Source organism: Lissotriton vulgaris, chromosome 3_1 (genome assembly GCF_964263255.1).
Source record: "Lissotriton vulgaris chromosome 3_1, aLisVul1.2, whole genome shotgun sequence".
NCBI lineage: Eukaryota > Metazoa > Chordata > Amphibia > Caudata > Salamandridae > Lissotriton > Lissotriton vulgaris.
Genome location: NC_141689.1, coordinates 311,510,142 through 311,537,915, shown reverse-complemented (window position 1 = coordinate 311,537,915; position 27,774 = coordinate 311,510,142). Strand labels below are relative to the sequence as shown.

The window sequence follows — 27,774 nt, the reverse complement described above, 5'->3', positions numbered from 1 at the left end:
AGCACACACAAGCACATTACTTGGCCTTTGCGCAGCAGTGACAAGCAAATTAGAAAGAATGAAGAATCCTACCAATTATAAGCCCTGAAGAAGTCATAGGGTGACTTTACCCAAAGACGAAACACGTGTTGGCTGGTGGCTGGGGCAAGAAGTACTGAATGATTAAAGCAAAGACTGAGGAATTGACGACTGTCGGATAAATTATTTTGGACTCTAGTTTTCATTGAACTCGGAGCTCTTGTTTCACCTACCCTGGTGGTTGCACACACAACGTCATTGGATCCTGCCCCTGATTTTACAGCGGGCCCCAGACAGCCCACATGACTGCACAGTGCACACAGTATCTTGGCAGCCCCGCATAAGCACAAGGGCCTCAAGGACATTTCTGCACCCAGGAATCCTGGCAGGAGAGATGGTCTGGAAGCAGCTCCACAGACAAGGTACCGGGTGGCACCAAGGCTTTGGAGAATAACGTCCTAAGCATCATCAACGCCATTCCAGTCCTGGTAGGTTGCTCATCATAGTGCCCAGGTGCCCTCAAGAGACACCTCTGTAGCAGGACTCCACCGACGCTCCAGATGCACCATGTTCCAATTGTTTGATGCCAACAGCATCACAGCCAGAGCACTAAGGCCCATCCACTAGTGTGTAAGAGGACATTGATCCGACTGACAGGCTGCCAAAGAATCCGGACTCCATCAACATATCGTTCGTGCCCAGTAATATCTGGTTAAATTATGGACCTGTGTCGAGATGCCCGGGTGCTCCCATCTGCACCTGTCCACCTCTGTCCCGCGGACTGCCTCTCAAGACCAAGAGACTGAGTGGTGTCTTATGTGCATAGTTTATTTCCATAGGTTGTACTTTGTTTTGAATAAAGTTTGGTAGAAATGTAGTATTGTGCTGGACACGTTTTAGTGTCTCAGTAGGCACTTAGTTTGCCAGCACCTCCCTCGAGGGCTGGACACTTTTGCACCCCACACCCATTCACCACAGGTGTCATGAGTGATGTGACCATGGAAATAAAAGGGCCTGGGAGCACGTGCTTGTGGCCAGTTATCTATCACCCAGTGTCTGTGTCACTTATTGTTGCAGTATGTTGACCTAGAGCCCCCAACTCTACACGCATGACAGAAATTGTGCTCATTCTGAGAGGAGAGATTCTGCAGTGAGTTGTAACTTCCCAGAAGAGAGTATTCCCTTGTCTTGTTTGTGTGCCCAGGTTATATTTCCCCCCGTCATACTTGACTTGGACCTGTATGCAGGCTAAAGGAGTGCGTACCTATCAGGGTGTCCTTTGCATTCTTATATCGGATTCCCGCCCAGTAATAACCATTGTCATCTTTAAATTCCTGGGTGCCATGTGGGTGAGCCGTAGCAAAGCTCTTTGTCGCCCTATTACCTGACTCTGTTTAAGCTCATCATCAGTCTACTCGTGTTCCATTGTTTTGATAATCGTCTGATATGATAGTACCCTCGTTTATCCTAGGATATTGTCTTTCTAGACAGTTAATGAATTCAACTACGAATTAACTATCTTTTGTTTCATATATAATATCTGTTATATTGTATCTACATTTTATCTCTTAATTTGTCCTGTCGGAGAATGTTTTAAGTATGCTTTACTCCTTTCATTACCTTGAATGCCTTCTGTCTTAATTTATTGTATTCACTTATATTATTGTATGGCTTTGTTTATGTTTTTGCTAACACTCAATAAAAATTTCTTAAACAAAAAACAAAAAAAAGTATGTTTTACTCATTACATGTATTTGAATCTGTTTGTACTTTGATGGCCCTGGGCACCGAAATAAAGTGATTTGAACTGAACAGTAATGAAAAGGGAAGAACCAAAATACCGTGCGCAGAAATGTCTTTCTAGTCTCCCTCTGAGATGCAGAAACCCCACTGACACATCTAGGTATCAGTGGGGTTTCCATTGAAAAAAACAAAGATTGTTCCAATAATACTAGGACCTGCTTTTTCTGTGAAAGACCTATGTTGCACAAAGACCTCTGTGTTTTTAATCATCAGTGTGCATGCCTTCGTTCAGTTGTTCAGGGTCACGTTGAACATGATTTCTTTTTGCTGCTAGCATACCATTCTTTTCAGAACACCACAGACCGGAGGCCTTGCACCGTAGGCGATGCTCAAAAGGGTGTTTTCAAAGGCATCTTGTCTCTCTAGACTTCGTTCCTTTTTACATAGGCCACGTCTATGCAACCTCTGGGTAGTTCATTGGTATGCAGGAATGTTTCATTTTTGTGAATCCGCTGTTTTACCTTTTGGCTTTTGTAGATTTCAAAGCAGTTCTTGTTCTTGCTGACTTGCTACAAGTTTATGTTCCTGGCTATGCTCAAATCACGTTAGGAATAAATTGTTTTTTTTTCCAACTATAATACCTGTAGCGCCTTTGGCCTGTCTTGTAAGGCGCCTCGGCACAATGGGTTCTGTAGGGGCCATACTGAGTCTCCCAAATATTGCACAATCTGAAATCTTTTTTTTGCGGAGACTAGACCAAGGTAAGTGCAAGATTTCATTGAGTGGTCCAGGAGCTGTTATTGCACAAGCATTATTGTGACCACTCATGTTATATCAGAAACTAGATTCATCAAAGCTCACTTGCTTTGAGGATTATTAGGAGCAAGAGAAAAACAATGTGGATGAACCCACTAGTATATTGGACTCACTAGTACTTTTTTGAAAGCCAAAACCAATTAGGTTTGCTAAAAGACCCCTCACCCACCAAGCTGGTTAGTGGCATGCTTCATCATCGGGGTTTCAACTAGGTAACCGAGTGCCACCCAGTTGTGCTGCGATGCCTGATTACAGCAGAGCTGGATTTTTGTGATGGGAAAGTGCTAATGGAGTGGCGCAAGGTTAAAAATTGTCTCTGGGAATCCTTACTGAATTATACTTTATTCCTAGCAGCCACGGACAAGGTTAAAAAGGAACGAAGGGGACAACTTTGTTGGAATTTACAGAAGTATCCAAAGCAAAGCCATTTCTTTCACAGCCGAACAAAAGGGTTAAAGAAATCTCCAAAGCATTAATGCAATAAATTAGAAGCTTGGAAGACTTTAGGTTTAAAATCCAAAGGATCCAGGACTGTAGGGAGAGAGTGGGTCAGAGCCATGTTTCTAGGATGCAGACAGTAGCACCCATTAACGATGGGATGAATATTGTTTTTTTTATCAGCCGGACAGACCCTTGGGTATTAAGGGGGATGGGTGTGTGGAAGAAATGGGAGTTCGGATGAGGAGTACAGGGAAGAGTTTATGGGGGTAATGGCGGAAGATTGGGGAATACAGAGGGATATATACAGCCAAGAGCTAAGCCCTTAATAAGCTATGTATCCACTGCAAGCTGCAGAGCCATAACAGTCCTGAGTCGTGGCCCGTGTGGTGTAGCGGCCACCCCGTCTGTTCTGCTACCCAAACACCCTTGCACAGAAACCGGCACCAGGACCTTGGTGTTGAAATCAACAAGTCAGTAGAAGTTATATAAAATAAACTGTAGTTTATTTGAAGAAGTCCATCACAGCACAACCTGTCAGGTATCACGCTCCAGAGATATGTTCTGGAATGCAGAACGTCCAACATAACAAAACAACCCAAGACAGGCAGAGTGTTCTGAACAGAATGAGGGAAAAAGGAAAAGCATTTAAAGAGATAGCATACAAAATATTGTGAGAATGTAACACTTGGGTCCATGCCTTACCTAGGACCCCCTCTTCCTATTGGAGCCTACACATGCAACTTCTTGACCCTCCCGAGGCTGGTGAGGTGAAGACACAAGTTGGAACTCTGCATTGATTGCACACCCGTGGTACGATCCCCCACCCCCCCCAAAAAAAACAGTGAGCTCAGGCTTTGCAGGCGCATGCTGTCAGCCCAGCAACTAGCCATGGATCTATTGCGATCCACCACCCCCCAGACGTCCACTCACCTGGACCCAGAGGGGCCGCAGCAGGCACGAGCAACATAGGCACGGAGACCCAACATCAATCGCTGCCGGCGAAAATGGATATGGTCCAGAATGCAGTGGAGAAGTTGGGCGCAACACTGGAAAAAATCTGCTCCTCCTTAGAAGCAAAGATGGATAAAGTGGCCATAGACTTCACGCTGCTGTATGCAGACAATAAGAAACTAGCCAACAAGGTGCAGGCCCAGTAGACAGTAATCACAGAACTTCGCCCTGCCACCTGCTCAAACACAACTAATGTGCTCAACCTCACAACTAGGGTCCAAGCCCTGGAGGAGAGACTGCACAACGTGGAAGGCCAGTCACGGCACTCAATGTGCAGGTGGTGTGCCTGCGGGAGGGCACGGAGGGCCAAGACCCTGTCCTCTGCGGAACAATGGATACAGAACCTCCTGCTGGAGGGCGCACTGTCCCCCCAGTTCGTCGTGGAGCGAGCACACTGAGTGCCGACCCGGAACCGTCCCCCGGAGCATGGCCATGACCCTTCCTGATCCGGCTGCTCAAGTTCAGAGACAGGGACGCTATATGGAAGAAGACTCGGAAGTTCTCAAAGACGCAGAAGCTGTTTCCAGTCGGTGAAGAAATGCCTCCAGGAACTGAACATGCATTACTCTCTCCTATTCCCAGCCCGACTTCCCTTAGTGGCAGAAGGATCCACATATTTTTTTTAATTCTCCTGCAGAAACCTGTAAGTGACTAGAAGAACTGGGACTATCCTCTGGACACCTAAACCCAGAGCCAATGCAAAGACACAGCAGGACAGAAGATGCCTGAAATGTAGCAAACATCAGGCTACAACACCATCAACCACACAGATCACACTCCCCAACTTGGAGCAAAGCATCACAGAATGCCAGAAGGCCTTACAGATCACAGCCACACTGGGTCACCAACCCCACAGTTCGGATCCAGACACTGAATCTATTCATTCCATGACCAAAGAAGAACAGATCCATTCATGGCCGGGGGGACCGGACTCGCCCCCTCCCGGAGGTGACACCACAGACCTCCGACAATATCATCTAAAACATACAGCTCCAGAATGTATTTTGTCAGTGCCCTATCTCCCCGGTTATAATAAAGTAGAGAACAGGCCACTCTCAAAACTCCTGTTTAGCAGGCCACGTAAAGAACAGGCAGAACTTTACATCGGCCAATAATCACCAAATTGCACCCCCACGCCGCAGCACCCCGGATATATGTAGACTTTGCTGGAACCTGCTGTCCTCTGACAGGGAATATACAAGAGACAAACTACAAGGACACAGCGACAATACCATCATCACACATTTTAACCCCACCTTGAACTAACATTGTTTGAAGCAGAATGTAACTGCAAAATGGTTTGGGAGGACCCTCGTTTTGGGTTCCACTCTGCTAATATTCTTCTAGTTTTACTGTTTGTCCCCTCCACACCTTCTCTTACACCCCACACAGCAGTGTACTCCATCTTGCCTGGAGCGTCTACACAACTCTAACACCAATAGGTCGGCACATCAACTGCGAGCAAAGCATAACACCTACATATGGTCCAAACTAATGTAATCACATGGAACATGAGAGGCATCCAGACCAGCTAAATGCTATTCCATATATTTGTAGCTACAACGCATGGCCATTCACATAGCGCTATTGCAAGAGACACCTATTATGCAACTCTAAGCCACTATTCCGCAGGCGATGGCGAGGGCAGGTGTTCAGCACCAATTTTTCCACTCAAGCAAGAGGGTCGCTAATATGGGTAAGAGCCGGTACCCCTTTCATAGCAGAAGAGACAACGACAGACCTAGAAGGACGATATGTTCTTGTACGAGGCCGGCAAACCGGTTAGTCTATTCTTATAGGCTCTATATATGCCCCAAACGTAGAGCAGCCGTCTTTCCTACGCCACTTCACCCATTTGCATGCACCCTGGGCAGATATCCCGTGGTTACTGGAGGGGACTTTAACTCAGTGCCCGACAGTTTCTTATACCGCTCCTTCCCCCCACTGATGCTTACCCCTGCCTCCTCTAACGCCCTGGCCTTGCGCGACTGGCACACGCTTTAGTCTCTGACTGACATATTGCGCGCCCGAAATAAAGACGCTCGCAATACTCTTCCATTCCCACATACACGGCGATTCTCTGCTCCCCCTCGCTACTAACGCTGATTAAAACCAGCGATTATCTAGGTCGCACAAACTCCGACCATAACCCTCAGATATTACAACTAAACTGGGAGGTCGGCCCACCATCAGTCCCTACCTGGCGCCTCCAACCAGTGGCACTAGAGGATCCCGCGTTTCGCACCTCGCTAGAAGCCGCCACAACACAATATTTCGAAGACCACACTGGCTCCACCCACAACACAACCTTAGATTGGGAAGCTATTAAGTCAGTCATCAGAGGGCACAGCATGGGGCTGGGATGGAATATGCGCAAGCAACTCACCAGAGAGATAGGGAAATTAGAACACGATCTCTTACCCTGTGAAACCCAAATACCATCAGGCACAGGAGATCCACAACAATTGCGCAAGAAACAGAGTGAACACCTCAGCCTGTTAGAACAGCTGCGATGCCTGAATTACAAAGCCCACTCAGCGCGCGCATTCACTATCTGACAGACCTGGTTGATTATTGGCTTGGTTGCTACGCCAGGAACAGCCCAGACACCCCATACATACCATACACCTGTGAGCTGCCCCACAGTAAATACCCAACCCGAGATACATGCAGAGATGACCAAACACTGTACAACTCTCTATAAAGCAGCACCCCAATTAGACCGAGTTAGACTAGGGGTGATTCTATCTGCAGTACAATTACCCACTAGCACGCCAGAGCAACTTGAGACACTAGGTGCCCGATTGAACAAGAGGAGATTAGAGAGTCCACAGAGGCATTAGCAACAGGGAAAACCCCCGGCCCAGATGGGCTTCCGCTTGATTTTTACAAGGCGTAGGTAACCGTACTGGCTCCGTGCTACCAAGCGGTCTGTGCTATGGCAATAGATTACTCCTCCCTCCCACAAACATTAAACGAGGCCAGGCTGGTCTCACTACTCAAACCGGAAAGAGACTCTATGGAGCTAGGCTCCTATACACCGCTGGCTTTATTTAACACTGATTATAATATTTTGGCGAAACTGTTAGTAGATCGACTCGCGCCATTGGTTTAATCTCTTGTGCACGAAGACCAAAACGGATTTGTACCAACACGAAGCACCTATTTGAACCTTTACCGGTTCTTCAAGGTTGCCAAATATGCGCCGGAACAATGGCCCTGTGAGGGCTGCCTGATCTTAGACTTAGAGAAGGCATTTGACACCCTAGAATGGGACTTTCTGTTCACGGTGCTGTCACTATACGGGCTCAGGGAGGCATTTATTAAGATAGTTTGGCTACTATACTGCAATCCACTGGTGAGGGTGAGAACAGGCCCATAGATGTCTACCCCGATCAAAGTGCGGAGGGGCACCAGACAGGATCCTCGTTATCCCCATTACTGAACTCACTCGCCGTGGAGGCGCTGGCAGCAATATTCAGGCCCAGAGGCGTAGGCTGGGGGATTAATCAGGGAGACAATACATCACATCATCTCATTATATGCAAATGATCTCCTCCTATATCTAAGAGATACATACTCAATCCCAGGTGAGGTAGAACACATTTTAAGGGAATTCATCGCTGTGTCTGGGCTTGTGGTCAATGTATCCAAATCCTGTCTTTACCCATTTGATGCAGCTTCTCCCAACCCGCAGTATGTCCTTATCGGCACGAGCATTGAATGGAGGATGCAAACCTTCAGATACTTTGGGATCCAGGTGTACCATCACCCAGAGGACATGCTTGAGGGCAGCCTGGGCATAGTAATAGCTTCCATCCAATCACAAATTACATTCTGGAGAACGTTCCCCCTAACCATTAGGAGTCAAGTGGCGTTAACAAAAATGATAGTCTTGCCATGACTACTATATCACTTTGCTAACTTACCCCCAGCCCTTTTCAAAACGCTGGAGGGGATGGTGAGGGCATATTTGGGGAACCTCCCGCAGCAGAGTCGCTCTTCAGAAGCCCTATCTACCTATAGACCAAGATGGCCTTGCCCTACCCAGTATTGCTACCAAGCATCTCAGCTGCAATGGGTAGCTGTGTGGCTCTCGGAGCAACGTTTGGCAGATACTTCGACGGACCTCCCGGCCCTGACCCACAAAGCCCTTCTCTCCCTATTTCACCCATGCAGCAAAGAGAAATCACTGCCACAACTACTACTAATCATGGCGTACAGATGCTACAGCTGGAGCATGCTCCTGACACGTAACGTTAAGCCATGTGTCACTGTGCTCCCAGTAATAGGTACACATAGAAGCCATGGACCTATCACGACACAACCGATATGCTACCTAGTTGATAGCGGAATACAAGATCTGGGAGGCCTGTATCATGAAGGAAATTTGTTGTTCTCGGCCTCACTTATAGACCATTCTGGGGTGGATCCTGGGTAATTCCTCACGCACCTAGCAGTTATAACTGGGCTATACAAACACCGGGGAGACATGACAAGAGAGCCTCCCATGCACTTAACCATCCAATACTTATACGTGATGGGTCAGGGTAGACACCTTATAAAATGGTTCACAGCTTCCCTCAGGTCTCACAAAGTGACACCGTTGCTTTCTCTACACGCACGCTGGGAGGAGGGCCTGCAACGCCCTTTCAGATATGTCGAATGGCGCAGGGTGTTGGAAGGGCCAACTTGCGTCCCACCCAACAAGCAGGTTCTTCCACATACAATATTTTATTACACAGAAGGCATACTTCACCCCAGCGAAGATCAATAAATCCTATGCTGGCGCAGGCGCCACCTGTCCGCACTGCCAGACCGCCGATGCAGACCTGTTACACATGTTGTGGAGCTGCCCATGACTGGGGGAATATTGGGAGTCGGTAGCGTCCATACTAAGTCACTGTACGGACCGAGCAATACTCCTAACTTGGGAGACCTGCATCCTACACCAGTACACAAACACCAAACATCAGCGAGTCACCTCCCAGTTTATAGCGCTAGAGCTGATTGTTGCAAAGAGTTTGATCAAGAAAAGATGGCGCTAGACCGAGTCCCCAGGGGGACATGCCTGGGAACGCTCACTGGTGGTGTGGGCCAAGGTGGAGAGCCTAACACTATGCAGGGAGGACACATTAGGCCTTCGTAAAACCTCAATCGCAGAAAGTTGGGACTCAATATTGCAGAAGCTGCTGAACAGTGGTGAGACCCCGAAGTAGAACCAATAGCACACGAGCAGTAGCGGAGCCCCCCATGCGAACCTGAAATGACCTATCGCACATGCGACACCCATGCACTGCACCTATGTGGATAAGAACTAAACAGAGTAATGTGCAGTAATCGCATGCCCCGCAAAGAGCGCAAGCCAGCCCCCGAAAACCATTGTAACATAACGACCTACACTTTGGCTGATTGGAGATGCATCTCAAGCCAAAGCCCTAGCCCAGTTGCACACCGTTACCTCCAAATTCTTTACCACCCAAAAACCCACCCAACAACATTCTAGTAGTATAATAGTACACACACACTCCATTAACAGGCGGACCCCTCCTTCGGTGACCAGCAGCAAGTTATGGATCTCTCCCCACTGATCGCAGATCTGCGACGCCACTTGCAGTGCGCAATAACTGAGAAGTCGGGTCTGCCACCCAATCTCCTCCACTATGCAGCAGCAGCAATTGTCGCCGGAGTTGTTCTGTATTGTACTATCTGTGTTTCATTTGCTTGTTCTGTAACCGTAATGATGATAACTACAATAAAAAAGATTTAAAAAAAAGATACAACAAATACCTCTGGGTGTGATCGAAGACCAAAGTCAGGAAAGCTATAAAATCACTAAAAGACAGCTTAGTCCAAGATGTCCCCTAGAGATGGCGGAATGTATAACTAAGGGCATATAGTCATTATTCCCGAAATGACAACTTTTTTAGTAAGGAAGGTAATACCTCAGGGTTCAGAAGTAAATTTCCACACTATTTGGGTCTTTGATCATGCACCCCTCACCTTACATTAGCAAATGTTGATTTCACGCAACATAATCCTAGAAGGACCCGTTCCAAGTTCGTATTGCACATAAATCATATATTTCAAGAATCAAGGAGTTGATAAAAGATTTCATGAACAGGAATGATGGTACAGGCAATGTTAGTATGATGAGGGGCACTGTGAAAGCTGATATTAGAGGGATTGCGCAAGACTATGTACTTACTAGTAGGAGAAAACTAAATGAGCAAGATATGTGCCTGAAATCTAAAGCGATTGCTTTGGAGCATGAGCATATTTTCCTAATAGCAGACAGGGATAATAGGCAGCAGAGTATTTCATGTGAGGTAAAAAGGAGACCTGCAAATATTAAAGTGCTCATCAATAATAGGCACTAAGTGTTAAAGATTGAAACAGTGATAAAATTGGCCACCTACTGATGGCACAAACTACAGCATGGTTAGCCAATCAACGAGTGTAAAAAATCCATACATAGAATAGAATAGGAATTCTGTAAGTATTGAAATCGGCTTTATACTCCTTTTGTGAAAAAAGATGGCGGCAGGTCTATTGGCAACTCTTTGCACTGATCAAGTTACCTTAGCCTTTCTATCATCAGCAGGAGTAAACTGCAAATTCAGCTACATTGCAAGAACTCATTGACTCCATTATGGGGACACCATGAAGGAAAGCTACAGGTCTGAGTGCAGTTTTAAACAAACTATATATGTGTACTTTCAGACATATCACCACATTTTTTAGATGACTAGCGATATCATGAGGGAAGGCCCTCTACTAAACTCGTGACATGAAGAATGCATAATGATTTTCTGAAACAAGGATAGGCACCCCACTTGTGTAGAATCTTATAAAACTATATTTCAAGTATGCACTGATTATAAAAATTAAGTCATATTTTAGCGTGCAGACTTTTTTTTGTAAATCTTTTTATTGGGTCTATTCAAACCAAAAACTTGCAGACCCCGACATCAGTTATTAAATGCTATCCAATTAAATATACGACACAGTGTCCTAATAGGTACTCGCAAACATCCTAACATACAAAAGAATATATTAATATACAATGGCATATAAAGGACAATGTCACCTGTGCCTAAGAGGGCAATGAGGAACCAAAAGGGAAATCGAACATCAAATTACACAAAAAAACTAAGCCCAATATTGCCATCCCTCCTGCTGCTCCCTCCCGCCGTCTCGCACTAACAGGCATGCCATGTGACATTTTCTACATTCAGCTCATCAAAGTAATCCACCCACTGCTCCATGAGGTTACATCTCCCATGCGTAGCACGTGCAGCAGTCCTAATGGAGAGCTTTACTGAAGCAGAGAAAACCACATCCGTCTGCCATGCCGAAATGAAAGGGGCAGATGTCGCCGTCCAGGACATGGCTATGCACCATTTTTCTAGGACAAGTGTCAAACCTTAAAAGCACATCAATGGTTTCATTTTCTTATTTATTACCCCTGCATTAAGGAGATGAGAAATGGGTTCACAAGGTAGGATGGAATTCGTAATAGTGGAGATACAAGAGGTCACCGACTGCCAGTACTCCGAGATCACTGTGCATGTCCTGACCATGTAAAGGAAGCCCACAGTATCATGGCGGCATCTGTGACATTGTGTACTGGCACCAGGATGCATTTTGCCGATTCTATCCAGGGAAAGGTATGTAGGATGCAGATGGTTGAATTGCATGAAGCAGAATTGAGCATTCTGCAACATCATTTTAAGACATCTCTGCCATATTCAGTTAACTCTATGGCCGATTTGTCTGCCCACCAGTCTCTGAAAGCTTGAGAACATGGACTCAAGGATCTCAACTCAGTGTGGTATATATACACGTGAGATTGCTTGTTGCGAGCTTTTGGTGGTCAGCCTCTGATCCATTGGGCCAGCAACCCGTGTGAAATCTCTATCTTTGCCCCACATTTTAGAAGCCACATCACGTAGAGCCGAATATAATAAAAACTATGCGGGTCTAGGCTGCCACCCTCCATCAGAACCTGGAATGTGTGTAGTTTACCCTCCACTATCATATCTCATTTTGTATCTCTTGATTCCAGCCAGTTGTCCACTGAGTAGAGAGCCCGTAGAGACCTGAAGAGTGGTGGTTCCCATAGGGGGAAAATAGGTGCATATGGTACTCCTCTCCGGCCATAATAAATGTACTTTCTCCAGCACCATGCAGCTTTCTTTACCAAAGATAATTGTACCATGCAGTGTGAGGGACACGCCAGGAACCACCCAAGTATAGAGAGTTCCCCCATTATCAAGACCCAGTGTTTCTTTTTCATGGCCAAAAACAGCATGGAGCCACCCTATCAGCCATTGTGGCTGAGCAGTAGCATAATAAAACTCATAATTGGGAGCACCAGTACCTCCATCTCAAATGCCAGGGCAATCGACTCTATCTTAACCCTATTTCTCCTGGGGCCGCTGATTAGATAGGCAAGTAGTCGTCACAGTTCCTGAAAAAAGATTTTTAGTACTGGAAAAAAAGTGAAGGAGATCAGGATCAACTAGTGGAATGCGTATTGAGGCAAGGGAGGTGAATTTATATTTGTTATATTACAGCTGCACCCCACCTCCAGCTCTGTTCTCTGCCCTATTAGACTGGAGGATATAATAATTATCTGGGATTGCCGCTAGAATGTCCAGACTAGACTCAGCCGTCAGCCATGTTTCAGATAGGAGGAGGATATCTGGTTTGTCTGAGGTAAAAATCTCTAGTTGGTGTTTCACCATGGATCTGCGCGCTCGCTCTTCCATGCGCCCTTTAAGCTTCCCCCACCCGGAAGTACGCAATTTTTTAGAGCTGGACCGCCAACCACCACCAAGATGGCGACCGTCCCAGCCTGAAGCACCTAGCAAATAGAGTACAACCACCCTCTCTGCTCCAACGGAGAACCGCTGTGGACTGGATGGTGCAGCTAGACAAGTGAGTTGATTTTATTCATAATATTGCAGGCTAGCCATGGGGGCAGCATAGAGGACCTGTATCCGTGCACCGAAATCCGAGCTGAAACCTAGTTTCTGCAGGACACCCTCTGGATAGGTCCATCCTATATCTAAAAGGCCAACCAGCCCTGAATGGCTGACTTAGGCGCCCAATCCATAACACTAAATAACCAACGGATATTACCTAATGCTTTTCGACCCAGAATAAATCAGTTTTGGTCAGGATGAATCGCCGTTTGCACCATTAGAGTCAGTCTATTCGCTAGGACTTTATAGTTATGGTTTAGGACAGGTAATGGATAATAGGATGCCACCTTAAGAGGGTCCCTTCTGGGCTTCAGGAGTACTGTGATCAGCCTACCCGCATGTGCTCTGGTAGGATCCTCTGTTCACTGGCACGTTTATATAGCGCTAATAACAGTGGTGCCAAAAGGGCCTGATATGAGGCATACAATTCAGTAGGTAGCCCATCAGTGCCAGACGTCTTGCCCATGGCAATATGCTTAATGAATGAAGAGATCTCCTCGAGGGTCAACGGAGCATTCAACTCCTGTGCTAGCAGTGGATTGAGAAGGGGGGGGGGGCTCTAGGGGTTGAAAATAGGCAAGAACCGCCTCGGGATTCACATCTGGAGGGGCCCAATATAGCCTCCTGTATTACATTTTTATTCTTTTTGATGTCCAACTGGGAGTTCACTATGGGGCCTGAATGGGATCTAGTACCTGCAACAGTTGTACCTGGGCGTTCTGATTTAAAAAGCCATGCGAATAAATTACATGCTTTGTCATCCAATTCATGCTGTTGCTAGGTGTGTTCTTGGAAATTAAAGATGGCTAGTCTTCCATACAGGGCCCTATAATCTGTCCTTATACCAGCTAGCGCCAGATATGTGGCCGGTTCAGTCACCACTCCATCTCTGCTGATCTCAATCTACCCTTTAGATACAGGATTTCTCCCTGAAGGGAACGTCTTATATCAAATTGTGTCTTCATTTTTTTTTTGTAACATCGTTTTTATTGCAGTACCAAAAATTTGCATATACATTACAGCAATGAATAATAAATCAATACAGCGTGATGGCACACATTTAGACCACTACCACCATCATGCTGCCCGTGCCCCCAGCCAGGAAGCCGAGCCGCTTCGATAATATGTCCATCTCCTGCTTCTTCTCCCAATGTCCGTTCCTCGAAAGTACAGGAGGACGTGGACCGCTTTTAAGTTTTCACCCCTCCCCCTAACAATTACCCCCCAACTCCCCAACCCCCCCCCCCGTGGCAGCGCTGTTATAGAATCTCAGAAAAGGTAAGGTCTGGTGTGTGCAAGAAGGAATTAAACTTTCGCTAAAGGTGCGCCCCTGGTGCGTTAGTGGGGTCAACCATATCCGAGTCTGTGTCTTCTCCTTCCTCCTCCTCAGCGCCATCCCAGAGTGCCTGCACTATCATCAAATTGTGTCTTCATGCATGCGCCCCTGATCACCACCTTGAAACAGGCCCACTCTACCATCTCATATACTTTCCGTAAAATACCTATCAATCTGTTTCCCAATGGCAGTCCGAAATGCGTTGTCAGCTAGCACCTGTGCTTGCAGGTGCCAGGTGGTAATGGACTGACTTGGTCTCCCCTTCTGAAATGACACCAACAAGGGACAGTGATCAGTCTGTCCCAAATATTTTGCTTGCTTGCATTTAATCACGAGCGTCTCAGTACCATAAATCAGGTCTATTCGAGTTTGGAGAGCATGTAATGTAGAGTCATGGGAATATATTATTGTTTAAGCAAGTTTAATGTGCACCAGGCATCTAAAGCTTTATATTCTGGGACCACTGCTGCAAGTACTTGGAGGTTTTATGGGACTGTGCCCCCGGGAGAGGAGGAGTGGACTTATCAAGTTCCAGATCTGGGACACAATGCCCCAACACCGAACATGGGTGAGTGTGCTTAACAGAGAAGGGCTGGGGACATGGAGGTTAAGAAAACAGGCTGACCTACATTAGGGCTTAAAGCACCACCATAGAAAGGAGATCCCCATCCAGTGTACCTTCTGCAATCACAAATCTGCCTTTGGGGTTGATTGTAGTATGCTCCGGCACAAATGGAACTCCCAGGGTGACCCACAGGAGGACCCCCCAGGCATAAGCAGAATAGATGGTACCCAGCACAAGGCCACACCAGCGCTTGTGCAATTTCGGGAGCTCCCCAGCAGTTAAATGGGTCTCCTACAAGCAAGCAAATTGGATAGTAAGTGCGGATCAAGTGTCTTTTCTTATACGTGGCAAACACAAGGAGATGATGGACTGAGCACTGAAACATTCACAGATCTGGGTTGAATCCATCATTGTTCTTTGGCTATTTTGCCACCCCAGTGCAGACCCAGCTATATGCAAATCAGTCATGACCCTGTGCCTCATGGGAACAGTCCAGCCTGAACAGCCAAGCCAGGTCTTCCCTGGACTCGAAACAAGCATCCCGGGACCACACCCCTCAACAGCCAGGCTAGTTTGAATTCGGTGGCAAAGTGAGCAAGGGACCCATGTCTGGGCATACCCTGCCAACTTAGGGGAACAAAGCAAACACAAGGAGATGATGGGCAGAGCGCTGAAACTTTTCAGACACTCACCCCTAGTCACAGATCTGGGTTGAATCCATCATTGTTGCACGTTGTAAGCCGCTTTTATTTTGCACACACTGCTTAGTGTCTGTTGGACCCGGCCTCGTGGCCTGGTCCCGCTCCCCCCGCCTGGCGGACCCTAGCCAACATCGCCCCTGTCCTCCGGGCTGAAGAGACCCTCTCCACCCCTACCTGAGGGCTGCCACCATGGGCGACCCCCGCTCTCCCCCATCAGGACGTGGCGACGCCGACTCGCCCACATTACGGGCCCGATACCTATCCTGGGCCACCCTCACAGGTCTCGACTCCATCTTGGGCCTCCCTCATCCAGGCCTCATGGCCTCGGCCCGACCTAGGCCGCGGCCCCAACGTAGCCCCAACATCGAGGCACCAAGATCCACCCAGGTGGTAAATCGGCCACTTGGCACCTCACGGAGGCAGAGAGTTTCGATGGGCCTTCAGCGGCCCCCGGACGCCGGGTTTCGATCGCCCTCCTGCCTCCCTGGGCGCTGGCTCCACCCCCCTGCTGAGTGTCTGGTCGCTCTCATCCCGGCCCCTCTGGCCCCAGGTGCGAGGGTCCGGACATCAAAGGACTTCAGACCTATATCTGGGGCAGCCCTGGAATGGGTCAGCAGTTGTATCCTGGAGTCGAGAGACACCGAGAAGAACTCATTTGAGACCTGCTGGCGCTGCCGCGGCCCATCTTCGCTGAAACCACCTTTGGAGCCCTGCTGGCGCTGCTGCGGCCCATCCTTGCAGAAACCTTCTTTGAAGCCCTGCTGGTACTGCCGCGGCCCGACTCTAAGTGACACGAGGATTGAGAGCTGAGCGACTTGTACCAAGACTGTCCCGCTACCTTATCCCCCCAGCTACAAAAGACTTTGAGGATCCCTCGATCCCCTTGTATTGTATTGCTAAGATAACCTGCATAGTTTACTGATAAAGACTTTGAGAACCTATCCTTGTGTGGTGTCCATCTGTGGTGGTGTAGTGTTCGACCTGTACGATCCTAAGAGAGGAACCTCACTCGGAGGCCTCTCGACTGCGCTCGGCTAGTTCTCCGAGGAGGGGTGAGACTTGGGGTGGTCTGGCAGGGAGCCCCTGCCCTCCCCCTAAGGTCGCCTTTCTAACAGTGTCACACTTGCCTTTGTGCACATTGTATTTTCTCACAGAACCAGCACATATTTTCTTTTACTGGGATTTAGTCTGAACAGCCTGGGTACGGGAAAAAGTAGTACTGTGTTGGTGGGCCAGTGGAAAGTCGCCTCATCACTCAAACTGGAAATATTGAGCAACAGTCCAGCAATGACAGCAGTCAGCAGTGTTTCAGCACACCACAGTAGTCTCCACATGCTGAACAAATGTCCATATCAGCATGAGTGCCCGTAGGGAAGCAGTGTTGTCAGCTGTTCAACACTGGGGGGGTAAGGTAGAGGGATGCAGCTGAAAGGAAGCACTGTCTGTGCCTGGGCTGTAGCAGTTGCTTGATAATATGTAGTGGTGCTGTGTATCCCTGGAAAGGCTGCCGGCGTCGGTGGAGAATCTGCATTCTAAGGTGCCAGGCGGGACTGGAGAGGGCCAGTGCATCTTATCAGGCCCTACTCCCTGTGTCGTGCAGAGGGAACACCAGCAGCAGGCGTCACCTACAGGCCCTTCTGGGGAGGTGTCCGACTGCAAGATGTATTAGCTGGGACACCTGGGCTTCAACGCCATATTTAGGCACAGCACCTCCATTGGTGTGAAATACTGGCCTCAGAAGTGCGGCTCCAGCTGTCACTGCTGTACTCCAAAATCACTCGCCGAATGTCTAGAAGGAGCAGATTTGCCTCCCACACACCAGGGGCAGAATGTTCAGGCAATGTACTTGTGCTGAAGCAGAACGGATATAGGCGGATAAATGTGGCGACAGGTCGGAGCTCGGATACAGGCTACTGTCCTGGGCCATCTTGGACATGCCCCCCTATTTTGTCTCAATATAAACTAATGGGGTAACCCAAGAAACCCTATGACCTGGGTAGTGTACGGTACAGGCAACAGTATGGTCCTACTGGCATACTATTTTGAAAAGAGAAATCTACGATATCTATGGCCGTAGTATATTTACAGCATGAGAGAGACACGGAAAACAGATATTTAAAATTCATGGAAACAACAAAATGAATACAAATTTTCTTTTTATATTGATCTATTATTAAAGTAGTACATATAAAATCCTTCACAATTGTACTTTTTACACAGTCGTTGCCAAAGAAAGTGCATAGTAAAAGTGTATTCTGCGTAAGCCCAGTGTGTGTATCTCTTTGGCGAATGTGTTGATCTGGAACTTAATTTTCTGTCCAATAAAAAAAAAAGTGTTCAAGTTCTAGCTATGTGTATTGTACTTTTCTATGCCTTGCCTCATCCTGCTCTGTAAGTTGGACTTCTTTTTTTCATTGGTAAGGGGGAGCAATGTTCAGTACACCCAGGTTCCTAGTACGACACAAAACATCTCCAGTCAACTTTTATACTCCAAAGTCATCTCCTGTACTTGGAGTGCTCATGGACGATTTTAGTGGAAGTGCGGTGAAAGTGCATACAAGTCTAGTCATGCGGTACACGCCCATTATTTTCACCTTCAGCCATGCTGTCTTTGTGAGCCATTTGCACATGCATGTCTGGCCTCAGGTGCACGAGAATGGCGATACTCCAAGCAGAGTGAAATGAGAATCAAAATTTCAATAAAGACGCGGAGGCTAACATTATGCATAACATCTTTTATTGCCACTCCTTAAACACCTTTAAAGAATCCACATTAGAATAAAACACTAGAACTGAAACACACAAGTCTTTAGGTACTCCAACATACCAACAATCTTCCTCTTTTAATGCTGTGAAACTGAAACTTCTTCAAATAAACTCTTCTTCTTGAACTCGCCCATCTTCTTCTTAATAGATCTTCCTTTATTCTGCATAACATAAAATACAACTAAACCTAATTTATCAGATTAACCCCTTTCTTTTTTTTTTTTTAAAAACATTGTACTTAACTCAACAAAAAAATAGCATTTAAATCCCAAACAACTACTTCCTCCATAATTACCCAACGGGTCGTGGAGGGAGGGATCATTTTAGCCTTCTCGTCTTCAATGAAATTTTGATTCTCATTTCACTTTGCTTGGAGAATTGCCATTTAATTATAAGACCGGAGGCTAACATTATGCATGTTCAAAGCCTCTCATAACAAAATTTGATACATGCTCCATTGGTCTGAGGTAGTGTTTTGCATAAGTTCCTGCATTTGACCAATCTCATGCCTTCAGGATCTCCTCCAACCTGCCACCTGACAAATACATTTATCTCGCCATGGCACCACGTAAAGAATCTGATTTGAATAATCCCACATCTAATCCACACTCTTTCATAACATTTTTCACCCATCTTGAAATAGTAGCAGTACTAACAGGACGAAAAGGTTTCACATAAGAAACCAGGACTTGATTATCTCCATCCCTCCTATTTTCTAAGGCCCTACTCTCATACTCTTGTAGACAATTCACAACACTTAACTTCTTTTCCTCCCTAAACACTGGATAAAAAACAGAAGTTGACGTCTTAGTTCTTTTACTAATCTCAAAAAATACACCATCTGGTCCTACCAATTTCTTATTTACCTCCAAAGTTTTAACGTCGGAAACCCTCTTACATGAAAGCAAACCTGCTAACTTCTCAGTAAGTCTCTTAATTTCCCCAAAAATTTTTGATGGCCATTTCAAAAATAAAGACAACATAACATCAACATCCCACAAAACACTAACGTATTTTTGCTGGTCTCCTTAATCTCATACTCTTCATGATCCTACAAACCATCACATTTCTACCTACAGATTTCCCATCTATAAAAGAATGCCCTGCCAAGATTGCAGATCTATAACAATTAATGGTTCTATACTCCAACCCTTCATGACACTTTTTTGTTAAAAGATTTACAATTTCCACTATAGGAGCCTCCACGGGATCCAGACTCCTTTCCAAGCACCAACTACTCCAAATTCTCCAAACTGCTTTCTATCTACTCCTTTTCCCAGGGGCCCATGACTCTTCCAACAATTCTGCAGCCTCTTCCGAAAGACCCTTGATTCCGCTAGATCTCCTGACACTTTCCAAACAAGAAGGTTCAAAACCCTGTTCAAAACCAAAGGATGATCATCATCTTCTGCATTCTTGAAAAGTCCCTCTCTGGCAGGCATCAAGAACGGTTCCACACACGCTGACTCCATTACTGATGGGAACCAAACCTGAGATACCCAGAAAGGAGTCCCTAAGACTATCTGACACTTCTCCTGTCTCAACTTCAACAAAACTCTCTGAATCATTGCAAAAGGTGTAAAAGCATAACCCCTCCTTCCTTTCCAAACTTGTTGAAATGCATCCATAGCAACTGCTTTTGGATCCGCTTTCCAAAATACTCTTATAACTGATACGTCAATCGACTTGCAAAAGATCGACTTTCAAAGGACCCCACACATTGTTTATCCTGTAAAAACAACTCGTGTCCAGTTTCCAGTCGCTGAAAGCCCTCGTAATCCTTGAATTCCAATCTGAACACACATTCTTGTCTCCTGGTAAATATTCAGCTTTTATACCTATCTTGTGTTCTAGGCAAAAATTCCAAAAATCCTTTGCTAACTCTGCTAAATTTTTCGGACTTCGTCCCCCCCAATTTGTTTGTATAAGACACATGTCGTCCATCCTCATCAGAACCGTATGTCCCTTTATTCTCTCCTTGAAACTCTGTAAAGCATATAAACCTGCTGTCAACTCTAAGTAATTTATATGATTGTACTTCTCTTCCTTTGACCATACACCACCCGTCTCCAATTCTATCATTCGTGCTCCCCAACCTGTCGAACTCGCATCTGACTCCATCACAAAATCTGGTGTAATTCATAAAATTGCTCTCCCATTCCAAGCCTCCAAATTGTCCAACCACCATAAAAGCTCCTTCGTTGCTTCCAAATCCCATGCTACTCTGTCTCCATACCATAAACCATTCCTCAATGCATTTCCTTTTAATCTCTGAAGTGCACGAAAATGCAACGGTCCTGGAAAAATTGCCCGTACTAAAGATGAGAATAAACCTATTATCCTCGCCAACTCTCTTGAAGAAACTGAATCCTCTTTAAACTCTTTTGCATTTCTTTACTTATCGTACTCAATTTCTTCCCTGGCAAGTTTTTGTATTCACTTGAAAACCCAAACATTCTATCTCCTGTGTATGTTCCATACAAGACTTCTCCCTGTTCAGAATAAAGCCTAAATGTTCTATTTTCTTTACCACTTCTTTCATTGTCTTCTCCAAATCTTCCTTGCTTTGCGATAAAATTAAGATATCGTCGAAATAAATAATCATCCTTGTCCTTCTCTACCGAAAGAAAGAAACCACTACTCTCATCACCTTTGTGAAACACCATGGTGCTGAAGATAGTCCAAAAGGTAAACCTAGGAATGGATACAATTTCCCTTTCTATCTGAATTGTAAATATTTCTGACTCTTTCTCCATAGGAATTGTAAAATATGCGTCCTTTAGATCTAATTTTATCATATAATCCTTTTCTTTCAATAAGTCTCTTAAACAATGAATCCCCTCCAGTTTGAAATGTCGATACACTAAAAACCTGTTTAGATTTCTGAGATTTATCACCCTTAGCCTTTTTTCTCACCAGAAACAAATTGCTTACAAAACATCTTACTTTTTCCCCTATTACTTTTATTGCATTCTTTGTAATCAATGATTTTATCTCTAACTCCAATTTTTTTTGTTCTGAAGACATTTTGATTTCTCTTTCTTCTTTTTTCTAAAATGGAAGATACATAAATTCTATTATAAAATCATTCACCGATTCCAAAACTCATGGATCTCTTGTTATCTTTTCCAATTCTTTCTTGAATAACTTCAACCTTTCTCCTACTTCTAATTGGGAAGAACCAATATAAATCTCCGTCCTCTAGAATATCTTCTGTTCCTTCCTGTCCTTGATCTTCTCAGATATAATCCTGTACCATACTAGTATCCTCTTCCCCTATTTTGCCATCCAATTTGAGAACTAAATTGTGAACCATACTGGGAACTCTGCATACCCCGGCCAGTTAAGTGTCCTCGCCTACTGGCCCTTCCAAAAACACCAAACACTCTTCTCATATTTCCCTGCGCTCTATCAAACGCAGTGAAAGTTGCAACATACTTTCCTATACCCTTCACCAGACCATCTCCAAACAACAATCCCTTTGTATTTTCTTTTTCCTCTTTTTGTGCCATATCTCCTAACTTAGGATTTATTTTTATTAATATCGCCTTTCGCCTCTCTTGTAATAACCCTGCATTTGCATTTCCAAGAAAAACTAAAGCCCTTTGGCTCCATCCTCTTGGCAGATCCACATCAGCTTGTTCTTCATTTATGTAAGCATCCTCTGCCACATCTAAAATTCTACCTAAAGGTCCCTACACATCTAGCAATTTATCTTGCCAGATTTTTAACGATCTCCCCAATCCTTTTCTTGGACCTCTTCCAAGTTTAAATAAATAATTGATGAGATCAGGGTCCAAATTAGGTGTCGCACAAACCTTCTCTTCTATCCTAGGTCTAGAACATTCTGCTCTCATCATCCTACGCATCTCTCTATCTAGAGGTTTCTTAATCCATGTTTTAATAAACTTTACCACATGATCCATTGGCCACCACTCTCTGCTTCGTGGGTGTTTGATATTAAGGGGACTGAACATTTCACCCCCAAATGGATCTTTTATGCTCTCACTAGATGCTTCAACTTCCATTTCTTCAAAATCTTCATAATTATCATCGCCCTGTAAATCTAAAACATATTCATCCATGTTTTCATCTTATTTTCCAGACATTGTAATAAGGCAATCAAAATCCTCATCCTCTTGTGTGCCGCCAAGGGCATCCTCTCTTTGTGTGCCGCTAAGGACACCTAATCTTTTAGTGCCGCCAGGGACACCTATCCTTTCAGTTGTTTTTTCACCAACCTTTCCCTTCTGAGTTATATCCAACTCTTCTATATGTCTGGTTTTCCTATTTCTCTTCTTCCCTACATCAGTACTCATTCCTTCTCCTTCTGATAATGAATAAAATTCCTCCCCTGAATCAATCTCTTTTCTCTTCCTATTTTTAATATATTCATCCATAGATTCTTTAACCTGTTTTTTCATTTCATATTCAATTAACTTTTTCACTACTTCCTCGTTTATTCTATTATTAGTTATCTCTAAACCATTATTAATTTCTCTTTCCATTTTAAACTTCCAACTAGATTTAATAAATCTCCTCTTATACTCAAAAAAATTAATTAACCTTCCTTGTTAACAAAAATATACTTTGAATCTATAAAAAAAAACCCGCCCTACTCCTACCGATCTCTTCAAACACCTCTTTGCAACAATAAACACCTGTTTGCATCAATAAACAAACTGAGCAATGAAAAACGAACATAACCGTTTTTCTCGCTAAAGTTTTTTCATTACTTTCCTTCAGTGCTTAATTTGTAAAAAATGAAGTGCAGGTGCTCAAATGTTTGTCAGAGGCCACACCTACTTTTATCTGGCTCCGCCCACTTCATCCACTGGCTCCGCCCACTTACTATATTGGCTCCACCCACATTTTCAACTGGCTCTGCTAAAAGTTAGAGGTAATATATATATCTGGCTGATCCGAAATTTCAGCAAGGGAGCCTTCCTCATAGTAAGGTTTTGATAGGAGGGTCCCTTGCCTTGTGAACATTTTGAAAAAGATTAACTCAAAAGTGCATTTAAAGCACAATGTTGTAATAAATTAGCTAAAATCACTAATGCATTGAAAAGGGACCATTTCAGTGCTGTATGTGCTGATTTGGTGAGAAAGGAGTACAATACTGGGGTAGGGTATGCCATTTTTAACAGTCTATGAATTCTAAGGTACAACTTTTACATAGCTTATGTGCCAAAATGAACCAAAATGTTGTTAAAACACTCTAAACGGAGAAAGTGAACAACATCATGCAATGTACTTGAATTAGTCAGTCATCATGGCACTTCCAGTGGCCGAAGGGGTATGTGATTATTCAGTACACTAGAGTATTTTGTTAGAGAAACAATTGAAAAAAGAGGATTACCAAGTGGGCTTGTTACTATAGCTTAGACCCTGGGGGATAGATGTGCATTTATTAGACACAGATTAGTTAAATAAAATATGGAACTATGCAGTTCTGTATCACACAGACACAACAGATTAGAAAAGAGGCATATATTCCAAATATGACTTTTTAATTCAAGAATTGTATCTTACCAGAAAGCTCAGCAAAATGTAATCTCCACCAAAAGGACCTAGAGCTACCTAGGCCAAAGGAATAGATAATGACGAGGCAGTTTGAATTTCACAGTATTGCAAGTCAGACTCCTAGCTATTAGTGCAAAATGGCCATAGTCAGTGCCATACAAAATCTAAACCTATAAAGACAAAATAATGTAACATAAAGCATATAAATACAAATAAATATGTTCTAAAATGAAAAAGCAAGGTAAATCTTATAAAAACAAAATAAATTATATAAATTATAATAAATATAACATCCAAACCAAGAGACAGCTATAAGAAAATATTAAATAAATTGACACTGTCAATCAATGCAAATAAATAACCTATATAAAGTACACAACAATTAAATTTCCCCAAAAGTCCAGTAAAGCCTAACTTTTTTAAAATATTGCAATGACCCATTTTTCAGTTACACTGGGCTAGCATCTATTTTTCTAGAAAGCCCACACACAGTCTAAATCACTTGTGCATTCCAAATCCTCCTCTTTCCTTGCTTTACTCCTAGTGTCATCAGCTGCTCTCCGCCCTTTTGCAAGCCATGACTGAACATAGGGGATTGGATTGAATCTCTTAAATGGTGGACCAACAAGATTTAAAAACATTAAAGAAGATATTGTTTCAGTCAGCAATGATGCTCTTGTAGATGTGCAAATGAGATTCATTTGAGAAAAGCCCCGCTCACATTCTGCAGTACTGATAGCAATAGTGTGCAAAGCCATCAAAAGCTCCTTGAACTGCCTTTTAATTTCTTTTCCTCCAGATTCTTTATACTCTCTGTACGCACGTATGGTTTCTCGGCTGGCAATGTTGAATCTTTTACACAGAGACTCAATGTCACTTTCACCATAAAGAACAGGTAGCTCATCAGGCCAGTACTGTTTGTATAAAACTTTCACTTCGTTAATCAGCGTCTCATAGTCAGCCTTTTTGTCAGCAGAATTAGTACCGCCTGTAGACAACAAACGATTTCTCAGATTTTCTGCAAGGCTACGAAAAAACTGTCCCTGTTCAATGATTTTGTCAGTGGTCTTTCCTTTGTGCAGCATCACACCCTGGAATATATTTTCTTCCATTGCCTTTTTACACTGTGAGAAATGCTTTCCTTGCCGGTCTACCATTGCCTCAAACACTGCTATTTGCCGACAAATAGCTCGATGGGCATCAATGATTGTAGAATCACGTTTCTGTAACTCGAGTGATAACTCTGATAACTCCTGAAGAGCATCATACATGAGGCCAAGATTAGCAACAAACTGGATAGATGATACTTGCCTTCCTAGGCCGGTGTACATATTTCGATTAGAACTGTCACGGGAAGCATCAACAGCAGCACTAGTAAAATGCTTGTAGAGAGCAGGATAAGCATTCCAAACAGCTTCTACTGTTCTAAAGCTTGATGCAACCCAACGAGTATCTAACACTCTACCTATTCTGCAGAGCTGAATGTCAAGAACTTCTGCACACTCCTTTAGCTCCAAACGGTTTTTAACAGATGTGGCAAACAAAGAATATAGCTTGTCGAGTAAGTTTTTGAAGTGATTTGTAGCGCCAATATCTTTCATGACATCATGAACGGCAAGTTCCAGGCGATGTGCTGAGCAGTGCCAGGCTACAATATTGGGAGAGATTTTTTCTTGCAACCTCTTTATAACACCACTGTGACGGCCAAACATCACTGAAGCGCCATCACAGGCAACTGAAACCAGGCATTTGGAGAGAAAGTCCTCACTTATATTAATAGGATCTTTTTTTAGAGCAGACAGTAAACTACTTACTATGCCGTCAGCTGACAAATCACTCAGCTCAATGAGGTCAACAAAAATATTAGCTGGTGAGTCCATGCCAGGTAGCTGCATTCGCATGTACACAATTAAAGAACTTTTCCTATTTAACGCAGTGCCTTCATCTAGTAAAATACTTATTTTTGGGGAAAGTTCAATAATTTGAGCAGATATCTTCCTCTTCATTTCTGAGGATATGTGGCGTTGTATGTTTGAGCAAGCTACATTGGAGTGCAAAATTCGACCCATATCCAGTCCATTTAACTGGTGGCAGTCTATCTCTGTTTCAAAACCATACGCTGGCCTGTTCCGCTTTGCTTCCTTATAAGCTACACGGAATATTCTGGATGTTGATGACATTTGTAAAGATTGAGCTTTTGCAGTTACTTGCAATAAAGAATCTTTTTTTGCATTTTCTAAGATTTTTAAAGTTGCAACATGAGCCTTGCTTTGTGCATGTTCTCCAATCTTTTTTCTCAATGATTTTTGCTGTTGTCGTGGATTTGTGCCATATGCCTTCACAGTAGAGTCAGTCCATTCTTTGGACAATTTCATTCCCCTGGATTTCTCAGCACCAAGATCACGGACTTGGCGACACACAGAACAGCCAAGGTTAGGGCCTTTAACAATTAACCACGGATGCTTGCGTTGGAAATATATCTTTTGATCGTGTTTCCAACCTTTAGGAAGAATGCCTTTCCTAAAAACTGTGCCTGAATGTGGTTTCAGCGATAATGTGTCAAATTGTTTGCTAGTGCTTGGAGTTTCCTCTGTCTCACTCTCAGCAATCTCCACAGCATGATACTGGTCATCTCGGAGAGGACTATCTTGTGTCTTTTCTTCTGTAGGTGTGATAACGCTGCTGCTAGTAGTGGTGTCCCTCTCATCTTGTGCCTTCTCTTGCACTTCATCTTCTGTGTTGTTCCCTTCATCCACCGGAAGTACATGGTCTTTTTTAGCTACTTTATTAGTAGGCTCCCCATCGTCTTTGGGCTTAAATTTTGTGAAGTAGCTTGAAATCTTCTTCTGCCCACTGTGCGACATTCTAGGGAAGCAAAGTGAAATAAAACATGCTAGACATGTGCGAAGTGTGATGTCAATTCAATTAAGTAATAATACATGCACAATTATTTTTTTTTGCAGTTTGCTCCAAAGAAATTTATGCATCTGCACATATATTACCATCTACTGTCTACAACTGACTACAAGTATAATCTTACTTTGCCGGGTTTGCCCACCCAAATTCAGACCTTTTGCAGATGAGCACTCACTGAAAAGAGGCACAAAGTCTTTAAAGTTTGCCTCACTTTTAAGCTTTGGCTTCCTGTAGCAGTAGCATGACAACTAAAGCAGGGTAAGGTGGAAGTGTGCAAAGTTAGTTACACACTGTGATTCACAAAAAGTATTCATTAATTGACACTCAAGGCCAGAATGGGAACCCAAAGCAGCCCTGGCAAGTTTTGTTTGACCAGCCCCCATACAGTGCATAGCAAGCAAGCTTAATGACTGCTAGAGATGTTTGCATGGGGGTCATTCTCCCCTCAAGAACATTTTTTTGAAGAGAAAAAAACTAAAATGGTGCACAACATATTTAGCTGTATCAACTTTCAAAGCATAGTAAATTGTACACCTAAATGAGGACGTGCATAGCCACCAAGGCCAGAAAGCATGGTAATCTCACAACTTGGAAATGTCAGACAAAGGCACCCAGGCTAGAAATCATGGAAATGTCACACAAAGGCACCCAGGCTAGAAATCATGGAAATGTCACACAAAGGCACCCAGGCTAGAAATCATGGAAATGTCACACAAAGGCACCCTGGCTAGAAATCATGGAAATTTCACACAAAGGCACCCTGGCTAGAAATCATGGAAACGTCAGACAAAGGCACCCAGGCCAGAAATCATGGAAATGTCACACAAAGGCACCCAGGCCAGAAATCATGGAAATGTCACACAAAGGCACCCAGGCTAGAAATCATGGAAATGTCACACAAAGGCACCCAGGCTAGAAATCATGGAAATGTCACACAAAGGCACC

At 44.3% G+C, this 27,774-nt stretch overlaps 2 protein-coding genes across 3 annotated transcripts in view; one reads left to right on the top strand and one right to left on the bottom strand.

The window, feature by feature from the left end:
- The window catches only part of AMACR (alpha-methylacyl-CoA racemase), a 508,826-nt gene that overhangs the window by 277,590 nt on the left and 203,462 nt on the right, over positions 1-27,774 (top strand). The window lies entirely within an intron of this gene.
- Positions 24,387-26,777, bottom strand: LOC147726375 (E3 SUMO-protein ligase KIAA1586-like). Its single transcript, XM_086962727.1, has one exon. It carries the CDS (start codon positions 26,775-26,777, stop codon positions 24,387-24,389), a length of 2,391 nt encoding a protein of 796 aa, XP_086818853.1.